This window comes from Carcharhinus amblyrhynchos, chromosome 14 (genome assembly GCF_965287045.1).
Source record: "Carcharhinus amblyrhynchos chromosome 14, sCarAmb.v2.hapA, whole genome shotgun sequence".
NCBI classification, from domain to species: Eukaryota; Metazoa; Chordata; class Chondrichthyes; order Carcharhiniformes; family Carcharhinidae; genus Carcharhinus; species Carcharhinus amblyrhynchos.
The window spans coordinates 25,068,428-25,091,880 of NC_137337.1; the positions used below are offsets into that span (position 1 = coordinate 25,068,428).

Sequence of the window (23,453 nt, forward strand, 5' to 3'; positions counted from 1 at the left end):
TGACTTATCAGAAACCTGCATTAAAGCTCTGTTAGATTGCCCTCGTTTCATTTTATTTTTTATCTGAGAGATCTTAGACACAGTAATTTAACCCTGTGGTAAAGGGTTAAAGCTTCTGAACTTGGAGTTTGAGCTCCAAATAAGCTCCGATTCAGGTTTTAATGGTGGGCTCAGCATAAAAACCTTTTAAAGAAGCTGTTTGCCTCACATTTAGGTAGCGTTTTACTTTTAATGCCAACTGGCCAGGTTTCCGGGTTCAGGAAACTTGGCAGCTGAAGGGTAAATGACTTTACAGTAACGTCTGCGGGCTAGAAGGCACAGCTTACTTCCAGCCCCTCAAATTAACCTGCTTCTTTCCCAACAATTGGACCTCTCCTACCCACCGTATCCTCTATGATGCCCCTCCCAATTGCCCACCTCACTTAATTACAAACTCTCCTCAAGCCCTGCCCAGTGTCCTCTCTTCTTCCTTTTGCACTGGAGGCTCCCTGTGCCTTCCCTCTCCCCTTTGAAGCCCTGTCTGGATTCTTCCTTTCTGATGTCATAGGCTTCTCATCCTTTCCTCCCTACTTTTTTCCTCCTTGATTGCTAGGTTTTCTGTGTTACAGGTCAGAAATATCTCGATCTGACTAGTCAAAAAACAGAGTCAGAGAAATTAGACTGGACTTTAGGAAATTAATCGCAGGTTTCCCAGCACTACACCTTCTGTCTTCCATGCCAATTCCCAACTTCTTCCCTTCTCCTGACCCCAGCAGTTTCCCCAACAGAGTGCTTAAGAATCTGTCCTGGGGGGGGGGGGTGCTTAAATATAAAATTCCCCTTTGCCTTAGCCATGGGGTCACCTCCCACATGTGTACCAAAGATACCTTGCTCTATCCTTCCACCAACTCTCTTCTGTTAATTTCTCCTTACTACTAAACTACAGGTACTAGTCAATTGTAAATCTCCCCAAAAATTGTAAGCATTTAATATTTTGGATAACTGCGCAAACAATTATCTTGTAATCTTACCTGACATTAAGTCTAACTTGTTCCAGATAAGCATTGGGAATACAAAAGACATCAACTTAAGTCTGCCTCAAACCCACACCCTGCTCACAAACTTCATTCTTTTTGCTCAATTCTGAGCCAAGCTTTTCTTATTTTCAGCATTTTATTCAATATTGAGCTCAGGTTTAGACACCATGACCTCTGCATCACTAAGGACCTAATTCCATTTCCAACATTGCTTGTGCCTGCCCCCACCTCAACCCACTTTACCACTGAAAACCTCATACATGACTTTGTCACCTCCATCTGATTAATGAAATGCTAACCTTGTTAGCATTCTATCTTGCCTTAACTTTCCTCTTGATGAAAACTCTACTCTTTTTCTATCCACCATACCCCCTAAGTCAACATTCCCATCTTCGTTGTACATCATTAGTTCCTAGTCCAAGGTGCCTTGCATTTAAAGTTCTTGATAGTGTTTTTAATCCCTTTGTGCTATTCCAGCTCCATAAATCTTAGTTTGTCCAGGACCGCAACAGCTCTCCATTGCTGAACACTCTGGTTTGCTGACTCTGGCTCTTGCACACAGCTCCCTTCATCCTCTTGCCTCACTTTTGATGACTGTGCCTGCAACAGCCTAGGTTCTACACTGTAGAATTTTCTTTATAAAGCCTTCCATCTCCACTCGTTGATGTCTCCTTTTGAAAGTATCGCCTATTTGACCAAGTTTTCAGACACTCCTCCTGATTTTGGCTCAGCATCCATTTTCTTCAGAACTTTGGGAATTTCAGCAACCAAGACTGTGAACATGGAAAATTAATCTGTTAGTATCTTTGAAGCGATTATCAAGCTTTTTATTTACCACCTCATTTTCAGCACAACATTGAAAACTCTGTTTATCCCATGAAGCAATTGTTTGGCCCAAAAGAGAGAGTTCTGATGAATTGGTCTTATTGGCAACACCCAAGGAGTTAATTATTAAGTGTATTGCAAAATACTCCCATTTCATTTATTTTAATTTCTGCTTGCTACTATTCAGTTGTTGGTCTAGCAAAAAATTGTATGCATTTAATATTTTGGATAAGCCTCAAACAATTATCTTGTTGGATGGTTTCCATTATACAATATACTTTTAGTTATGCATATTGGTTACTTTCTCAATGTGCCAATGGTTTATTAAGAGATTTTCTACATTTTGAGCCCATTCATCTGTAGAAAGGAAGGAAAGTTGGTGAGAGAATGTAGGCTTCATCATATTAGCATGGAGAAATTAAATGACGGAAATTCTAGCCAGGGTTAAGAACTTGTTTCTTGAAAGGAGATATTTTGGTACAATTCTTACAATTGCAAATTAATAAACTTCATTTTGACTGTGCTGTTACATACTTAGAATTATATACATTTTCAAGATCATTGGGGAAATTGAATTATGATTTGCAAGTATATAAATTTTTTCAAAAACTGCCTTAAAATTAAACTTCAGAGACCATTTTCCTTCTAATTTAGGTTTGAGCAACGGCAGTGATGTTTTCCTCAAGTTAAAAACGGAATCCTCACCCGTAGAAATAGCCACACTTAGTCCATCGCAACTCAAACACAGCACTGGTACGAGGAAAAATCGAACTTCCAGCTCACCAAGTTCTGGTAAGAAGAAACTGTTTAATCTATAACTAAGAATTAAGATCTGAAGTAGAATATTTGGAATATGAAACCCTGCCTCCAGATTATATAATTGAACTATAGAAATGGAATGGACCAAGGTGAAGGAATCTAGAATTGTTTCACGTATACGGGTTGGAATTTAAATTTGATGCTTTCTGAGTGTAGACATGAAAATGTAAATAATCTAGCTGATGGTTTTGCATGCTATTAAATGACACTATCTAGTTTTATTTCAGCAATGCTGCTTCCTGCTTTTTTTTTTTGCTCCACTTTAGTTTCTCCATTTCCCATCTTTCTGATTTTGTTTTCTGCTTTATTCTTCCTGTAGTTTACTAACTTCAATCTCTTTTCATTTATCCTGTAGTGATGCAATTCAGTACAGGTCACATTGGTCATTATTAAAACATAAAATGTAAAACATGTCAGTCAGTAACTATTAAAAAAAAATGGTCTGTTGACATTTAAGATGTGCAACCCCTGATAACAGGTGCTTTATAAAAAATTGGAGATTACAGATGTGATCTAAAACATAATGTTAAAGGGAAACCCAACATGTAAGTAATAAAAGAAAAGTCGAAGGAAGTGTGGGGACAATTGGGGACCAAAAAGGAGATTTCCTTGTGGAGCCAGAGGAAATAGTTAAAGTAGTAAATTAGTATTTTACATCTCTCCTCACCAGTAGAGAGGATGTTGTCAGTGTTCCTCAGAGGAGGAGTGAGTAGCAATATTGGATAGGACAAAAAATAGATAATGAGTATGCACCTAAATAATTGATAGCACTCAAAATAAAATAATGGTATGCATTCTAGGTTACTAAGAAAAGGAAGGATAAGGATATGTGAAGGCCTGGCGACAATCCTCCAATCTTTCTTAGCTTTGGGATTCATGATGTGGAGGTGCTGGTATTGGACTGGGGTAAACACAGTAAGAAGTCTCACAACACCAGGTTAAAGTCCAAAAGGTTTATTTGTAGCAAACGCCACTAGCTTTCGGAACTAGCTGTTCCTTCATCAGGTGGGTGGGAGAACTCCGAAAGCTAGTGGCGTTTGCTACAAATAAACTTGTTGGACTTTAACCTGGTATTGTGAGACTTCTTGCTTTGGGATTCATGCCAGAGGACTGGGAAGATTACAAACTGTATACATCAGTTTTATAAAAAGAGGGGCATAAAGCAGATCAGTAGTAGTGGAGTAACTTTTGGAGAAAACCTGGGGCACAATTAATTGGCATTTAGAGAAGTGTGGTGTTGGGCTCCAACAACATGAGAAGTACCCCAATATTATACATTCAGAACATTATCCTTCTTACTTTTTAAAAGGGGATTTCCTGCTGAATTAATAAGATGACTGCTGCAGGGTTGGCTCTTTGTAGAGAGCTATCCCCAGAGGTTACAAGAACAAAATAAGTTCTTGCGCAGCTTCTGAAATCTCTTGCCTCATTGTACAGAGACCCCCTATATTCATGGATGACCTTGAAATTGGTACATCGTAACTCATTATGCCTACAGAGTTGCTAATAGACTAAAACCACATCTGGGACTGTCCAGACCTGCTTTTTAGGGAATCACTGGGATGTCATTTGCATCTGATAAATTCACCTTGCAAGCAGAATCAGTGAGTATGCCATGACTATGGCTTCCTGAGCACCAGACCCTCAATGTAGATGGTAGTTTTTTTCAGCTCCTGGAATGTTATCAGCCCTGAAGTCAAAGCCAATTCCAGGTGCTGGATAAATATTTCTATGGAAATCATTGTGGAGAAGCAAGGTCACATGACTCATGAACATTTTGAAATTCCTATATGCCTTTGTGAACTAGTCAATCTGATGTTTTATGATCCAATCGGTGAGCCTCCAAGAAGCAGGCCCCTACAGGCAGAGTAGCCTGTACCCAAAGCTTGCCTCTGCGGAAGACTTTGGTCCCATTGCTGATAGAACTCAGTCTCTGTGTGCTTACTTCATCATGTAGTCAGCACCAACTGAAAAGCAAATACTACAAACAATTCTGGTGGTTAGCCAGCTGAATGCCAACACCTATGTGAAAGGATTAGTCTTTGAACTATGGCATTTGGGTCTGGAAATCACATGAGCTAATATTCATTTGATTGGTTCTTATACTGTAAAACTCCTTGGGGTGGTTTTCTGGTCTCACTGTTCCTGGTCATCCCGTAAAATAGCGTGCGGATCTACAAACTAGTTTTGGGCTTGCAATCGTCCCGGTCCCGTCCTACTGACGCAAACCAGATTGCACCCAGAAAGGACGCAAGGCCAATTAGCTTTTAAAAGTAGTATTTAAATATACATTGCCCATTTGATGATGGATTCTCCCAGCTACCAGAATCTTCTGACCCTCAGGCAAGTTGCAAGCCCGGTGAGAATCACTACTGGAGACCAGGTGTGATAGCTGGGAGGGAAGTGGGGGTGCTCAGAACGTAGCTGGGCAGGGCCCACCTGGAGCACAGTGCCAAGCGGTTGGCACCTGGCTGGGGATGGACTTATGATGGTAGAAGCTGTGCCAGGGTGGAGCACGAAAAGGGGGATTCTGAAGAAATGGAGCGTCATTTTGTCTTCACCCAGCTTACTCCATGTTTTGGTGCCTGCGATTCATCAGATTCACTCATCATCACGAGAAGCCCAAATTCCTGCGCATTTTTGGCTGCCAAACTGCTGCCAATGACAACTGACATTTTGAGATTCTAGGATTGACCTGCTGATCATTGACTCTTTGGAGACCACAGCTCCAAGATGACTTTGAGTACCACAGTCAATATGAAGCAGCATTGTTTTACATAAGAAATTGTTGGGATCTGGAAGACACCTTCTGAAGCACAGAATCTTTACAATGCAGAAGGCCATTTGGCCCTTCAGGTTTGCACTGGTTCTCTGAACAAGCATTCTACCAAACCCCACTGTCCTACCTTGTCTCTAAAACCTTACGCATTCTTTCTTCTCAAAGGGGAATTGAACTCCTATCTGAATACCTCAGTCAAATCTGCCTCCACCACTATCTCCAGAAGTTTGTTCCAGACTCGAGACACACTCTGGGTTAAAAACTTTTTCCTCATGTACTTCTACTACTTTTGCCAACTATTTAGATTGTTCTTGATGCCGTCTTGAGTGGGAACAGTTTCTCAGTATTTATCTGTCCATTCCCCTCAGGATCTTAAATGTCTTTATCGATCCTCCTCTTAGCTTTCTTTTCTCCAAGGGAAATAGTCCCAATCTCTCCAATCTATCCTCAAAGCTACAGTTAATGAATGGGGAGGTGGAAGAACATCCAGTGGTAATATTGAAAAGGGAATTTGGACAAATGCTTGAAAAAAATGATAGTGCCATGTGAAATGAGCAGTGCAGTGAATTAATTAGCTGTACTAAAGAACTGAGACCAGAATTATGGGCCAAATGGCCCATTCTGTGCTATATCATTCTCTGATGGACAGGAAAATTTTTTTACATTAGACATTAATTTCAAAATCAAAAAGATTGTGTAGTAAAGCCTTTTTTACAAAACACCAAAAATATATTTTTAGCATGGCCACTTTTAACCTATGTTACAAGTCAAGTTGTCTCTTTCAAGGTGTTCTTTGAAGTTCACCTGACTTTCAACATTCTATGTTGAATTTGGCTAGGATGAGCATGAGAGGCTTCTCTTCAAGTGTGATTCAACTGACCCACGAGGAGCTTTTTATCAAAACAGTTTAATTAAGAATATTGTTGAATGTACAGTAAGACAATTAGCAAGAACTTTTAACAATTACAAACAAGGAACGCAACAGCCACGATAATGTATAACTCTTAAGGAAATATTTCTAATATGCTCCAATGAAAGCCAACATCCAGTACATAAAACCCTCCAAATAAACACAATACAGCATAGATCAATGCCCACTTGTTACAGGTATCCAGCCTCCTGGGTTGAATGCTGAAAATCCTTTGTGAAGAAACTCGGAAGAGATTTTTGGTGAATCTGTTTTCCCCAAACACAGCTTCTTTAAGGCAATATGGAACTAAGCCTCTCCTTCAGCTAACTGATAGTTTCAGAACCAAACAGGGAGCGAGAGACTGCTTCTTAGCTTGCTGCTACACTGTTTCCAACACACTTCCCAAAACGAAACTGAAAGCCCAAAGGAAAAAACCCCCATCACCTGACTGCCACAAATGAAACTAAAAGTTCTATCATCTTACTGCCACAGCTTAACTCCACCACCCCACCCCCCTCCATGACATCGCTGAAACTGTAAGCTGCATGATTTTTTTTGAAAACCTTTCTTAAAGGTGCACTTGCATGACACCTAATAATGTAGTTTCAATCGTTCCTAGGACATAAGAACACAATTGATTTGTATTTTAGTCTTCACTGCAAAACAGAATCCTTGCTTCAAAGTACAAAGTATTCTAATTATGTCTTTACAGGTTGAAAATTGAGTCATTTAAACCTAGATCCGAAATTATTTTTTACAATGAAGTTGAATATCAGAATGTTAATTCACAAAATTAAAATGTTCTTTTACTCTCTCTAATAGGGGGGGAGAATGCTCCAGGTCCTAGATCGTCAAACAGGGATCAAACGCCATCAGTTTTGCCAAGTCCAGATGTCATAGATCCTTCTGAATTGAGACTTTTTACCAAGCCAGATCTTGCACTCTCAGAAGCTCTTAAACTTTTAGCTGATGAAGACTGGTATGGAATTACATTAACATTAGAATTTTCTGTATTAAGATTATTCTATATTGCAATTACATGATATATCAGTCAATAGTTACATAAGAACATAAGAAATAGGAGCAGGAGTAGGCCATCTAGCCCTTCGAGCCTGCCCCGCCATTCAATAAGATCATGGCTGATCTGTTGTGGCTCAGTTCCACTTTCCCGCCCTCTCCCCATAACCCTTAATCCCCTCTCTTATCAAGAACCCATCAACCCGCTTCTTAAAAATATTTAGCGAGGCAGCCTCCACCACTTCAACGGGCAGAGAATTCCAGAGATTCACCACCCTTTGAGTGAAGAAGTTCCTCCTCAACTCCGTTCTAAACCGCCTCCCCTTTATCTTGAGGCTGTGCCCCCTAGTCCTACTGTCTTTTTTGAGCGGGAAGAGTCTCTCCACCTCTATCCTATCCATCCCATTCATCATCTTATACGTCTCAATGAGATCTCCCCTCATTCTTCTAAACTCTAACGAGTACAAGCCTAGTTTATTCAGCCTCTCCTCATAGCTCAATCCCCTCAACTCCGGTATCAGCCTAGTAAACCTCCTCTGCACTCCCTCCAGGGCCAAAATATCCTTGCGCAGGTGCGGCGCCCAAAACTGCACACAGTACTCCAGCTGCGGCCTCACCAATGCCCTATACAGCTGCAGCAAGACCTCCCTACTTTTATATTCAATCCCCCTCGCGATGAAGGCCAGCATCCCATTTGCCTTCCTGACCACCTGCTGCACCTGCAAGCTGGGTTTTTGCGACTCATGCACAAGGACCCCGAGGTCCCTCTGCACCGTCGCCTGCTGCAGTTTTTCGCCACGTAAGTAATAGTCCTTCCTACCATTCTTCCTACCAAAGTGGACCACCTCACACTTGCCAACATTAAATTCCATTTGCCATTTCCTGGCCCATTCACCCAGCCTATCTAGATCCTTCTGCAGACTCTCCACACCCTCCGCACAATTTGCCTTTCCCCCAATCTTGGTGTCATCAGCAAATTTCGACACCCTGCACTCGGTTCCCTCCTCCAGATCATCCATATAAATGGTAAATAGCTGAGGCCCCAGCACCGACCCCTGGGGCACCCCACTAGTCACCAACCGCCAATCCGAATAGCACCCATTGACCCCCACTCTCTGCCTCCTATTTGACAACCAATCCTCTATCCACGCTAACACCCTACCCCCAACTCCATGTCCCCTGACCTTCTGCAATAACGTCTTGTGAGGTACCTTGTCAAACGCCTTCTGAAAATCCAGAAAGACCACATCCTCCGGCTCTCCTCTATCCACTGCCCTAGACACATCCTCATAGAACTCCAATTTAGATATCTAGTGGTCAGCAGAGTAAGATGTTATAACCTTCATTTCTAATGGTCTTATTTAAAGTGCATACATTCATTTATTTAAAATAGGCGCTTTACCCCAAAACCTTAGGTTTTCTTCTGGACTGCTTCAATGTCTTGTCAATTAAGTGCATGCCAGAGTAGTTCCACAGAAAATGAGAAACTATATCATAAGTAGGCCTGAGACCTGATTTGATACCTCTTCAGTAAAAGTTCTGAAGAACACATTATACATTAAATAAATGGTGGTGTACTTGTAATAAAAACATTAATTTCTCCACCTCCACCCCATTTTTCTTTATTTAAACATTGCATTACATTGGATGAGATTGTGTCCTATAATTCTTAAAAATAGTTTTGGTTTTCTTTGGCATTCATAGTTTATCATTGATAATTGGAACTTAATTTAGTATTACTGATTCAGTTTTTGTATTCCTTTGTAGGGAGAAGAAAATCGAAGGCATCAATTGTATTCGATGTCTGTCTACACACCACACGGATGTATTAACATTGAGACTTCATGAAGCTGTCTTTGCAGTTGTTCAAGAGGTTGTTATTTTAATGTTTTCTCATAAGAACTTAACCATACTACCTGTATTTAATGTATGGAGCCACAATAAAATGTATTCCAAAAAAATTTCAATGTCAACAAAAATGGACGACTGTGATAGAAATAGAACCATAAAGGGATATACAGGATAATACCGCAGGTATCAACAGAGATGGTAGGAATGTTTAATAATGTTGTTTTGGTGCTAATCGGGGAAATAGAACAGGAAGAAGTATGTTGAATGATGAGCTGAATAATAAGTCAAGTGCATTTAAACAAATGAAAGGAGATGTAATGAGAAAACTAAACAAACTGAAGACAAAACCCCTGCGCCAGATGGATGCATCCACAGATTTCAAAAGAATCAAGGAAGAGATAATAGAGGCATTATTATGCATATTTAATAACTTGTTTGAAGAGGCATGTGCCAAAGGAATGGTGGCTAGCTAATGCAAAAGAGCAGATCCAGGAATTATAAACTAGTTAGTTTAACATTGGTGGTAAGAAAATAATGGAATTTTTACTAAAGGGTAGAAATCTAGAAATGAGAAACATAATAATGAATAGTCAGCGTGGATTTCAAAAGATCAAATTTTATTATTTTTTTGCAGAGATTAGACAATAATGCAGCAGGTGTGGTTTATCTGGATTTTCAAATGGTTTTCCATATGTTAATCCATAATAGACTAAAGAATAAGACTGGATAATATGGAGTGAGGGGATGCAGGAATTCCCAGGTTCAGGGGCCACAGATGCCCAAATCAATAGTTTATTAGTCACAAGTAATTTTAACATGGTTTATTGAGAAACAGTAGTTAGGTATGATATACTTTTATATGACCTGTAACAGCATTATACTTAGCAGGCGAAGTGTTAGGCAACTCTTCCCTCAAACACTCAATATTCTTCCTCCTCCTCTGCTCCATCTTTCTTCTGAAGAAGACAGCTGCTGAAATGGCACTGCCATCCACCAGTATCTTTGCCCTACCACCAATGTAACACCAACATATGTACCCTTTCTGGGGACTGGTGACATCTATCTAACTAGTCTGACCCATGTGTACAGGACAGGTAATCCAAATGTCAGGTTGGTTGCCACCTTCCCGACTTGTCATCCTGCTCACGGTCAGCTTTTTGATTTACATCCTGCTGAGGATCATATGATTCTTGCATAGATAAAGGGATACACAGGACACCATCTTAACTTAAGAATGTCAACATGGCAACCTGAACCAAGACAGTTTAGGGGTCGAAATGTTTAAAAATCACTTTCCAGAGAGAGTATCATACTGTTTAGTAAATATTCTAAATTGCAAAAAATACCTACCACTTAAAGACCCCAATTTCTTGAAGGATATGTGGCAGGTGATAGGAAGTGATGTCCTACAAGGACCAATGCTGGGACCACTGCTGTTGACAACTTACATTAACAATTTGGCCTTCAGAATCAATAATACAATTTCTAAATTTGTGGATTCCACAAAACTGGAAGGAAAAGTCAATATTGAGGAGGATTGCTACAAATTATAGGAGGACATGAGTAAACTTGCAAAATGGGCAAATATTTGGCAAATTAAGTTTCATACAGATAAAGTGAGTTAGTACATTTTGTAGGAAGATTAGAGAGCTCACATTACTCATTAGACGCAAGTTTAGATGGTAATGTAGGGGTAGATGAACAAAAAGGTCTTGAAGCAAAAATATATCAGTCTCTAAAAGATGTGCCACAGATAGCAAAACCATTATGAAACCAAACAGAAGATGTTTTCAATTGTTAGGAACAGCATAGAGGCGATCAAGTTAAGAGTCACCAAGAAATCCAGTGTGGAATTCAAACGAAACTTATTTACCTGATGAATGGTTACAACCAGTTGAAGCAAACAGTTTAGGGTCACTTGAGGGGAAGGGAATAGATGGGGTATGACAATGGATTTAGAGAAGAAAACATTGGAGGATTGAGTAGAGCATTAACACTGGCATGGACAGCTTGAGCCAAATTGCCTGTTTCTGTACCATATATCCTATGTAAAACTAGGTCTGTGATCTGAAAAGTAGAACTTACTGACAACATTTTTCATATGTTTGCAAAATCATCCTAATTGCACACCAAACCTCAAATTTTCCTAAATGCTGCATCCTTCACAGCTTGGAACTTACTTTCACTAATCAATACCTGGAGAAGGTCAAAAGATGAAATCCCCCTCCAAGTACATAAATGGCTGAAGAAATTTCCTAACTATCTCCATTCTTCTGGCCAGAAATACTGCAGTCTAAAATGTAGGTCGGTACTTCAGTAGACTCCAATCTCTGTCTGCTTATTCACCTGTCTCCTCTATGATGAATGTGTTGGCTACCATTCTTCCTTACACAAGCAGAACAGGTTGTCCAGTTGTGAATCTAATTTGCTGTTTTTACCTGTATAATTGTAATTCATTTCAAAAGTAATTAATTGTGAAACATCATAGATCATGCTGTGAATGCTAAGGGTGCAAAATAAATGCACATCCCTTCCCTTGTGTTCCTTCCTCCTTGAATATATTGAATTGATACTTAATTTAACAACAGAATTTTCATAAGCTACATCATCAGAATGTTTTTTTATTAAGTCAAGGGAATCTGGGCATTGCTGGCAAAGCCAATGTTTAAAACACATCCCTAATTAACTTTGAGAGGATTTGGTGAGTTGCCTTCTGGAATACAACTGAGTAGCTGTTGGCAAGAGAGAAGTTTAGTGTCAAGCATATTGCTGTGGCTCATAGTTGGCTAGACCTGATAAGGACAGTCGATTTTCTTTGTGGCCTTGAGGCAGATGGGTTTTTAACAATAATCCAGTAGTTTCATTCCTGATACTAACTTTTTACTTTAGATTTGTTTACATCATTGAATTTAAATTACCTAGTTGCAATGGTGGAATTTGCCCTCATCTTTCTGGATCATTAGTTCAGGCCCCTGGGATACTAGTCCAGCTGCATAATTCAGAATTAATCCTGAATTAATTCTGTGTTTCCTACTTACAGGTGAAAAATCTACGCTCTGGCGTTTCACGAGTAGCAGTGCTTTGTTTAGGAGACATGTTCACAATGTTCAAGAAGAATATGGATCAGGAACTGGACAACACTGTTAAAATCCTCTTGCACAAAGCAAGTGAATCTAATGCCTTCATACGAGAGGATGTGGACAAAGCACTGAATGCAATGGTCGTGAACGTTAGCCCAGCACGTGCACTTTTATCCTTAATAAATGGTGGACAGAAGTAAATATAATTCTTATTTTAATATATACATTTTAACAAAAGAATGTTATTTGTGTTCAATGCATTCTTTTTTGAATTTTGTTAATGATTGTAGTTGATTTCCTTTTCATGGAAATCAAAGGGGTTGATCGTGAACGCTGAGTCTTATTTTATGTTTTTGTGTTTTATTCTGTGCCATAATCTAATTTCATTGAGCTAAAACAAAAGTGAAATCAAGCATCTTTTTCCCAGTATTGTTGAGTCTTTCCAGCACATTATGTCCCTGGACAAGGCAGACATCAACTCTTTGCTCCCTTGCCTATATCTGATTCTCCAGAGAATGAACATGTGAAACCTTTTTTCAATCATAACTGGAATAGTTTTTCAGCTTGAGTATGAGGTGATTAAATAACATTTTTGCATTTTTTTTTATTTCGCCTCAAGTGTCTTTTAAAAAAAAATACGGTAACTTAAACTTTTTTTTTCTTGTGCCCCTAAACCTACCACGTTCGTTATCAGTGACTTTTTTTCCCAATTCATTCTTGTAATTTGGGTGCCATTGACAAGCTGGCATTTCTTTACTGAGAACATTTGATGCATCTGAATGGTTTGCTTTGGGCAGTTATGATCAACCACGTTTGTGTGTCCAACACAGCAGAGTAACCTTTACTGAATTCAGATTTTCTAACTGCCATAGAACATCACAGCTACTCTACTGTGGATTGTCATTCAGTGGCAAGTTGATCACATCCAGAATCATAGAATTCCTACATTGAAGGAGGCTATTTGGCCCATTAGGTCTGTTCCAACTCTGACAGAGCATCTCACTAGGACTCCCACTCTCTCTCATAACCCTGTGCACTTACCTCGCTAATCCCCTAACCTTTGATTTGATTTATTATTGTCACGTGTTAGTCAACAGTGAAAAGTACTGTTTCTTGCGTGCTATACAGACAAAGCATACCATTCATAGAGAAGGAAAGGAGAGAGTGCAGAATGTCGAGTTACAGTCATAGCTAGGGCGTAGAGAAAGATCAACCAACTTATTGCGAGATAGGTCCAATCAAAAATCTGACGGCAGCAGGGAAGAAGTTGTTCTTGAGTTGGTTGATACGTGTCCTTAGACTTTTGTATCTTTTTCCTGGTGGAGGAGAGTTGTCTGCGGTGCATTGGGTCCTTAATGATGCTGGTTGCTTTTCCGAGGCATCAGGAAGTTAGGTAGTGTCAATGGGTAGAAGGCTGGTTTGAGTGATGGACAGGGCTTCGTTCACAACCTTTTGTAGTTTCTTGCGGTCTTGGGCAGAGCAGGAGCCATATCAAGCTGTGATACAGCCAGAAAGGATGCTTTCTATTCTGTATCTGTAAAAGTTGGTGAGAGTCATAGCAGACATGCCAAATTTCCTGAGCCTCCAGAGAAAGTAGAGGTTTTGGTGGGCTTTCTTAACTATAGTGTTGGCATGGAAGGACCAGGACAGGTGGTTGGTGATCTGGGCAGCTAAAAACGTGAAGCTCTCGGTCATTTCTACTTCATCTCCACTGATGTAGATAGGCATATCCTTCACTGTCTTTCCTGAAGTCAATAACTATCTCCTTTGTTTTGTTATTGAGGGAGAGATTATTGTTGTCATACCAGTTCACCGAATTCTCTTTCTCTTTCCTGTACTCCATCTTGTCATTGTTTGAGACCCGACCCACTATGGTGGTATTATCAGTAAACTTGAAAATCGAGTTGGAGGGGAATTTGTTCACACGCTCAAAGGTGTGTAAGGAGTTAGTAAGAGGCTGAAGACTGTGGGACACTGGTGATGAGGATGATCATGGAGGTGGTGGTGTTGCCTATCCTTACTGATTGCAGCCTGTGGGTTAGGAAGTTCAGGATACAGTCGTAGAGGGAGGAGCCAAGCCCCAGGCCATGAAGTTTGAAGATGAGTTTCATAAGAATAATGATGTTGAAGGCTGAGCTGTAGTTGATAAAAAGGAGTCTGGCATAGGTGTCTTTGTTATCTAAGTATTCCAGGGTTGAGTGTGGGGCCAGGGAGATGGTGTCTGCTATGGACCTGTTGTGGCGGTGGCTGAACTGTAGTGGATCCAGGCAATCTGGGAGGCCAGAATTGACTCGTGTTGTGATGTCAGAGCCACTGGATGTTAGTCATTAAGGCATGCTGCTTGGTTTTCCTTTGGTACTATGCATTAAGCTCATCAGGGAGGACTGTGTTGGTGCTCATGGTTTTATATGCCTTCATCTTCTAGTCTGTTATGTCTTGCAGACCTTGCCATAGTCAGTGGGGGTCCATGTGACTAGCCTGGGACTGAAGTTAGGTCTGGTACTGTTTTTTGGCATCTTTGATAGATCTCCTTAGATCATATCTGGCTTTTTTGTATAGATAGTAAGAAGTCTCACAACATCAGGTTAAAGTCCATCAGGTTAAAGTCCAACAGGTTTATTTGCCACTAGCTTTTGGGCCTCTGTCCCTTCGTCAGGTGAGTGGAGAGTTCTGATCACAAACAGGAGATGTAAAGACACACAATCAGTTTACAGAATACTGATTAGAATGTGAGTTTTTACAGCTAATCAAGTCTTAAAGCTGCAAACAATGTGAGTGGAGATAGCATTAAGCATAGGTTAAAGAGATGTGTATTCTCTCCAGACAGGACAGTAAGTGAGATTTTGCAAGCCCAGGCAAGTCATGGGGGTTACAAATAGTGAGACATGAATCCATCTTGTGCAGAACTTGGCTATCAGTTTCTGCTCAGCAACTCTGCGCTGTCGTGTGTTATGAAGGCTGCCTTGGAGAACGCTTATCCGAAGATCAGAGGCCGAATGCCTGTGACCGCTGAAGTGTTAGCCAACGGGAAGAGAACAGTCTTCCTTGGTAATTGTCGAGTGGTGTTCATTCATCTGTTGTCATAGCATCTGTATGATCTCTCCAATGTACCATGTCTCAGGACATCCTTTCCTGCAGCGTATCAGGTAGACAACATTGGCCAAGTTGCAGGAGTATGTACCATGTACCTGGTGGATGGTGTTCTCACTTGACATGGCATTTGTGGCGATGATCCGGCATGTCTTGCAGAGATTGCTGTGGCATGGTTGTGTGGTGTCATGGTCGCTGTTTTCCTGAAGGCTGGGTAGTTTGCTGCGGACAATGGTTTGGTTGAGGTTGAGTGGTTGTTTGAAGGCAAGAAGTTGGGGTGTGGGGATGGCCTTGGCGAGATGTTTGTCTTCATCAATGACATGTTGAAGATTCCAGAGAAGATGTCGTAGCTTCTGTGTGCCAGGGAAGTACTGGACGACAAAAAGCTAGTGGCTTTTGCTACCAAATAAACCTGTTGGACTTTAACGTGGTGTTGTGAGACTTCTTACTGTGTTTACCCCAATCCAACGCCAGCATCTCCACATCATGACTACCATCGACACCGATCTTGGGATACTAAGGGGCAATTTTACATGATCAATCCACCTAACCTGCACATTGTTGGACTGTGGGAGGGAATCACAGCACCCTGGGGAAACCCATCCAGCCACTGTGAGATCATGCAAACTCCGCACAATCACCTAAGGCTGGAATCGAACCTGCGTCCTTGGCACTGTGCTGCCCAAGTTGAAAGTTGGATTGCAAATTTTGGTGCTCTTCTATTTGTTCCTTCTGTGATGTTAGGTTACAGAATGAAGAAGAAAATGAGTTGTCACATTCAACACTTTTAACCAAAATATGTCTATCTTTGGTTTGAAGCCTGTGCCATGTATAATCTCAAATCTAGGATTGGCCTCCAGTCAGATATCTATCTTGCACATCTGTGATTACATAAATTAATAACCCAAGACATGCTGTTACATGTGTCTCTTGGGGAAGCCAGCATTTTAGGAAGTACATTTGCATCTGCAGTTTTTCCCACACAACAGATTTCTGACTGAGTGGGTGCCAATTGGAAAGAAGCCAATTCTAAGAATGGAAATAAATAGAGAGTGGCAAGCTGGCTGTTTGTTCAAGCTTATTTCATCTTGATATCTTACTGATACATATTTTTACCCTATTAAAATTTTTGTAGTGAATAAAGCCTCTATTTTACTTTGTTTGAAGGTGACCATATTAGAGGATCATATGGTAGCTGGAAGAAACATTTGTTGCCCTTGACACCTTTCTCTGCCTAATTTTCTATCCTACTGTCATCTCCTAAAGGTTATGATTCTTTGGTGACGTTTATCAATAGTTAATTAAATTATCATAACTACATGGAAATCTGATGAATTTTCCTTTTTAGAAGTTCATTAATTGTATACTTGTTGCTTTTGTTCAGCCATCTTAATGCTGTGGTCAGAAAATGTACAGCACAGCACCTTGCCAACGTGGTGGAGCGAATGGGAGCAGGGCGGCTTTTATCTGGAATTAAAGATATCACTGATCGAATTATTCATGCAGTAGCAAAATTTTCTCAAGATGGATCCCAAGAAACTAGGCAAGTTTTTCAAGTGTTAATTTTATGCAATAACGTGGTGATTCAACTTCCAGGCTAAGAGTTCTAGGACTGATTCAATTTTTCCCATAACACTAATTTTTACACAGAATGTATAACATCATACAATGTTGAGTATAACAGCTCTATTGTGATATCATGACATTGTGGAGTCATAATTAGAAACCTTAGACACAAGGATGCTTGAGTTCAGACATGCGAATAGCTTCTTTCCATCCTGCCACCATATTCCTCATGTGCATCCAACATCCCCTTGTGTCAATGCTATCTGCTGTTATCATTCCATTTGATAGTGAGCTCCACAATCTTAAGTAAACATTGTGAGTAAATTCCTTCTAAATTCTTTATTTGCTCCAATTATTAGCTTTCTTAAATTTATGGTCCCTTGTTCTGCACTTGTTCACAAGTAGAAACAATTTCTCCATATCACCCTGTTGAATCCCTTCATGATTTTGACTTCTAAAAGGTCTCCTGTGAAGGCTGCTCAATTGTTCCAGATAGTTAATTGAATCCTTTCAATTCTAGTAACACCTTGTTACTCTTTTCTCAAATGTTTTATTATTTGTTGTACAGCACGGAGATCAGAACTGTGCAAAGTATAAACTAACCAAGATTGGAACCTAGCTTTAAAGAGAATAGTAGCTGGCCAAGCTGACCAGAAGTGGATGAACAGAGGAAAAAATGTGAAGTAAATTAAGTCAACTATTAATGAGGGTGAATGTTTTCACATGAATGGGAAACAAATTCTAACTTTTTAATCCTTCTCTTGTGTTATGATGTGCAAATATTATTTAAAATCAATACTAGATGTTTTATTATTTAGATGTACAGCTTAATGCCAATGTCTCCTGTAAATATTTTTCATTGTGTGCAGTCCATTTATTTCCATGTGTTGCACCTTTACAGTTTTCGGCATGGCCACAAGCATGATATCTTAAAGGAACAACTTGTGTGGTCTGTATGCTATCATCCAGGTTGATGTATGACTGTTACAATTTACAAGGACAATTGCCTGGCATTCTCGGCAGATTTCTTAATCCTGTAAACTACGATATAGCACGATTAGGAAATTTAACTTCTTGTCTGCTAATAATTCTTTTCATTGGGTATAACATTGTATTTTTTTCATTAAATTAAAGCCCAAGTATATCAGTAGCATGCAGTGTATTTGGGTTTCAATTTTGTGAAGATATCTTTGTGAAGACATTGAAATCTTTGTTGTTCATGACTCTTGGGTTACGTATCGTTTACCTTGGCAATTAAAATGTTGAAGCACCATAACTCCATTTTTGTAGATGATGCAGCGACCTTTTACTATTTTGCAGATACTATGGACGCAAGATGCTGTTTATAATGATGTCTCACCATGATTTTGACAAAATGCTTGAAAAACATTTGCCACCCAGAGACCTGCCTTATATTAGAGATACTGTTAATAATCTTCGACAAAAGGTACAATGCAATTATTATTTAAGGACCCCAGTCAACAGTTCAGGCATTCTTAAAGGAAACATTTGAAAATAGCTTTGCTTCTCTATAAAAATGTCATACTGTAACTTTAAAGTAATGATTAATTTGTATTTATAGTTTTTTGCATTTTTGGTAACTGATGTACTTTTCCTCATAATATTAGACCTAGTTATATTTCTATTTCTGTAAGGGACTTGGAGAAATGCCATTAGATACCCCATCAGCAAAGGGCAGGCGATATCCTGGAAGTGGAGGGAGCATGCGAGCTTCATCTAGCTCCAGGGAAGTACAAAGTTTAACAGGAAGGTATTATCATATTTACTTAGTTGATCAATAACCAATTCTTTGCAAAAAGAATCTTCTAATGTTATGACTCAATTTCTTATTTTTTTGCATCCTTGGATTTATGATGTTTTTTACTTTCAATCCAGTGTGTAAAATAGAACATGTCAATGCATCTAATATAATATCCAGGATGGGTTGGGCAGTGCAGAATTAAAACTAGTATTTTGCATACTTTCATATATTATCTGCAAGTTACATTCATTCATTTGTTATATTGCTGAGAAAAGAGGCATGTTGCCGATGCTTTTCACCTTGCATCCTTTGGAACAAATACAAGTATGCCAAATTTCAAATGATCATATTTACAATAGAAGAAGAGAAATTCTGATTGGGTGTAAGTTGACTCTGGTTGAGCAATTTGTCGTGAAGAAAGCAACAGGAAGCTATACGTTTCCTATGTTTGCAGGTAACTTGAAAAAAGTGCAAAGCTTATATGTATCTTCTTTGAGAATAGGTCCCTTCATATGAATGTAAATCACCTCTAGCAAATGTAAATGAGCCACTTTACAAGCTCGACTGATTAACTCGAATGAGTTGTTAGTGTCGCTATTAGCGGACTCAGGATTGTTCAGCAAGTAATGCTAAATCCCAGAATTGCATTTAACAGGCGTTTTGTTTTGGTGTTATAAGCATGGATAGTTTGAGTATGGTCTGTATTGAAAAAGATTAAATAAAACTGAAATAGAATTTTAAAATAAACCTTTCCTAGTGCAGATCATTTCTGAGAAATTTATAATTTTATAAACACGTTTTGAGCACAGCTTGAATGTACAGAAGTTTTTAACTGAAAAAAATTCTTAAAATTATATGATTGTACTTTAATTCATAACAGGGATATCACAGAAGGAGTAGTTAATTTACGTGATTATACATGGAGACCAACTCCACGAAACCTGATGGAAAATGCAGAATACCTCAAGGAAATTACAGGCCTATTGGGTGCAAAGGACTTTCGGGATCGGAGCCGAGGAATTGAGCAATTATTAACAGATTGTCAAAATAATCAGGAACTGGTTATAGTTAACATTGTTAAGGTAATCTAGGAACACCAATTTAAATCATCATCACTGATAAATGAATAATTCAGAATCATCAATTTGAAGCCTTGAGAAATTTCTGTGAAGTGGGGCTGTTTTTTAAATATGACTTGAACTACTAAAAGTAGTTTAAATGATTTACTTGTAAACTATCCCTGTTGTCTCTCCCTCTGCTGTGATATTGCTGCAATTTTATTTTTCTCCGTCTGCTTGTGGCCTCATTCTTTCACACCACCCTTCTCATGAACCTGCTTTACAGTGCCTCTCCACTTTCTGCCTTGTCCTTCTGTACTGTTTCTCTCGCCACTACCTTATCCTGCACCCCCACCTCGTGACCCCACATTTTGACAGGATTTCCTCTCCCGTTGTCTTCCAGTGCTGCAAACCTTCCTGGTTTTGAGGCGCTTGCCTTCCGGCCTCATCACCCTCCCCTTCGAGGCCTCACTCATCTGCACCAAATCCTCATGGCTGCACCGTCCCACTCTTTCCACACCATACCACTCCCAGCCTCCTCCTTTTAGTCATGGTATTCTGTATTTTGCATGATTGTCCTCCTAAAGTGTATCACTTCATAATTATCTGCATGGAAACCTGGCTGACACGCTTCTGCTCACCATTGGGTATATCGATAGCAATATGCTTGTTGCTATCCTTATCACTATCTACTACTGTGCCTTCTTTTAATCATCTGGAAACTTTATAATCCTCTCCCTGCACCCAAATCAAGATTGTTTTTTTAAAAAATATAGAAATGTAATGAACTTATATTTGAATCTTGGGAACAGCTCTGCAAACAAATTTCTCAGTCTGATTTGTGCATGCATCCTGTAAACACCTTTTGTTTCTTGTCCCTGGGCTAATTATCTTGTCCCTTTCCTTAATTGGTTTGTCATTTTTGATTTCTACTTCTAATCTCATGCCTGCTATTTGGTCTCCCTGATGAATACTGAGGCAAAGTAATTATTTAGTATTCAAACCATTTTGCTGTTGTTGCCTGTGAATTTATTATGTGTCATTTGGTGGCACTATCCCTGACCTGATTTTCTTTCTTATTTGGGTCTTTACAGCATACTTTAAATTTGCTAGTTTTTTTCCTCCTTAATTGTTAATTGACTACTTTTCTAGCTTCATATCCTTTTCTTATTCTTTTATTGTTTCTGTGCTTGCTTTATTTCTTTTTCTTTGAGTTGAATTTTGTTTTTTATTTCTTATTTATCCATGGTATAAGATGATGAATGGGATGGATAGGATAGAGGTGGAAAGACTCTTCCCGCTCAAAAAAGACAATAGGACTAGGGGGCACAGCCTCAAGATAAAAGGGGGGCGGTTTAGAACGGAGTTGAGGAGGAACTTCTTCACTCAAAGGGTGGTGAATCTCGGAATTCTCTGCCCGTTGAAGTGGTGGAGGCTACCTCGCTAAATATTTTTAAGACGCGGGTTGATGGGTTTTTGATAGGAGAGGGGATTAAGGGTTATGGGGAGAGGGCGGGAAAGTGGAACTGAGCAGCGACAGATCAGCCATGATCTTATTGAATGGCGGGGCAGGCTCGAAGGGCTGGATGGCCTACTCCTGCTCCTATTTCTTATGTTCTTATGGTGTGTCATTACTGTATAAACTATTATTGCTTTTTAATGAGATGCATTTCTTCATTCTCATCCTCTTGAAAACTATTTTTCTAAGCTATTACTTTGGTCTTATACTTGTTATTTCAATTTTTCTTTGCTATTCAATTTTCCTATTTCTTAGGTGTTGCTCTTGATCAAACTGTGTTCCCTCTCTTTTAAGATATTGGGCAAGAAAGGCATCTTGCATAAATTGTTAAAAAAAAACATTCCCTGTACCCATTTCATTAGCTGTTGGCAGTTAAAATTTTCCATGATCTTTACTAACGTTACATAATGTGCTTCCGTATTTTCCCTCCACCTTCTTTCCACCATGAGGTGGTTTGTGTAATATCCCTGTCAGTGTAATTGATCCCTTCCTGTCTTCAATTTCAATCTAACTTTCTGTTAGCTATGCCCCCTTCTCAATTGTCATCCCTATCTCCAATTGGCACATCTAGCCTACCTCTTTTTCTGTATGCTTTCTGATTGTTATAACCTGTAATATTTAGTTGCCCATCTTGATACCTATGTAGCTGTGTTTCAGCTATGTAGAGACAGAGTTGTTATACTGTATCAAATCCATGATTAAATATGCAGTCAATTTTATGTGAAATGAGGAAGGGAAAGATCTCCATTCATTAGTAATATCCCTTATTAATATGTGGCTTTAAAAATGACCATATTAAGCATGTATATAACTTTCTACTCCAGATCTTTGATGCTTTCAAACCTCGATTGCATGACTTCAACAGCAAGGTGAATCAGTTGGCACTAGAAACCATGCAGAAAATGATTCCATTACTGAAGGATAATCTGGCTCAGGTTTTGAACATTCTTTTCCCTGCCATTGTCGACAACAACCTGAATTCCAAGAATCTTGGGATTTATAATGCTGCCATCAGTGTTATTCACACCCTCATTCAACATATCGGTATGTCGGAGAGACAGAAATAACTGTTTAAAGATATTCTGTCTAGTAACACAGCCATGGTATTAAATTATTAGCTATCTTTTTAAGCATACGTGTGCATGTGCAGTGTTAGATATGATCTTAAAACAATGGGAAGACATCAGTTTGAAAAGAAAATTTTGCAGAAATGTATTTCAACATCTATTTAAATATTTTTATAGCTGAAATATGTTTTAGGTTCTAACTTTTTATAATATAAAACTTTGTTGAAATAGAAGAGGTGCATGCGACCATCAGCCACCTTGAACTTCATGTTCAGACCTTTGTGCCAAGCACAAAGGTAAATTATCTCAGCTTAATTGACAGAATTGATGCAGTAATTAGGGAAAAAAATCAGCCTTGGGTTCCCATGCCTGATTAATATTAAAAAATTTCTGCCTGTAGTTCATGGTGGGGGACTTCTGTGGTGCTTTCCATGGTAAAATAACTTTTCAATGCTTGAAGCATGGCCTTTTATGAAGTGGTAGTGTAGAACTTGCAACTGTGGAATTGTATCCCAAGAAAGAGGCAACATCTTCAGGATTAAGCAGACTAAATATCAATTGGAAAATCCAGCCAGTTTCACGTATGGATGGTTTTTATAGTGTCTATTTCTGAATCTTCTAATAGAATAGTTTGAAGTACATCCAAAGTGCTGTTTTTGCTTTTGTAAGCTGGATATCTGAAATGAAAGAAGAAAATGCTGGAAGTATGCAACATTTATGATGACTGAAACTGAATTGGCATTTCAATTCAGTGATCTTTCACGTGGCACAGTGGTTAGCACTGCTGCCTCAGTGCCAGGGACCTGGGTTTGATTCCCAGCTTGGGTCACTGCCTCTGTGGAGTTTGCATGTTCTGCCTGTGTAGAATTTGATTTGATTTATTGTCACATGTATCAGCATATAACGAAAAGTATTGTTTCTTGCGTGCTGTACAGACAGCATACTGTTCATAGAGAAGGAAACAAGAGAATGTGGAATGTAGTGTTACAGTTATAGGTAGGATGTAGAGAAAGATCAACTTAATGCAAGGTAGGTCCAGGCAAAAGTCTGGCAGCAGGGAAGAAGCTGTTCTTGAATCAGTTGGTACATGACCT

At 39.3% G+C, this 23,453-nt stretch overlaps 1 protein-coding gene across 1 annotated transcript in view; it reads left to right on the forward strand.

Annotated features, from left to right (window-relative positions):
• The window catches only part of togaram1 (TOG array regulator of axonemal microtubules 1), a 103,237-nt gene that overhangs the window by 75,417 nt on the left and 4,367 nt on the right, over window positions 1-23,453 (forward strand). The window contains 9 exon segments of the mRNA XM_080202454.1: window positions 2,496-2,633; window positions 7,172-7,328; window positions 9,134-9,239; window positions 12,258-12,493; window positions 16,772-16,930; window positions 18,274-18,400; window positions 18,609-18,724; window positions 19,596-19,797; window positions 22,117-22,336. Coding sequence (XP_080058580.1) covers window positions 2,496-2,633; window positions 7,172-7,328; window positions 9,134-9,239; window positions 12,258-12,493; window positions 16,772-16,930; window positions 18,274-18,400; window positions 18,609-18,724; window positions 19,596-19,797; window positions 22,117-22,336 — 1,461 coding nt within the window.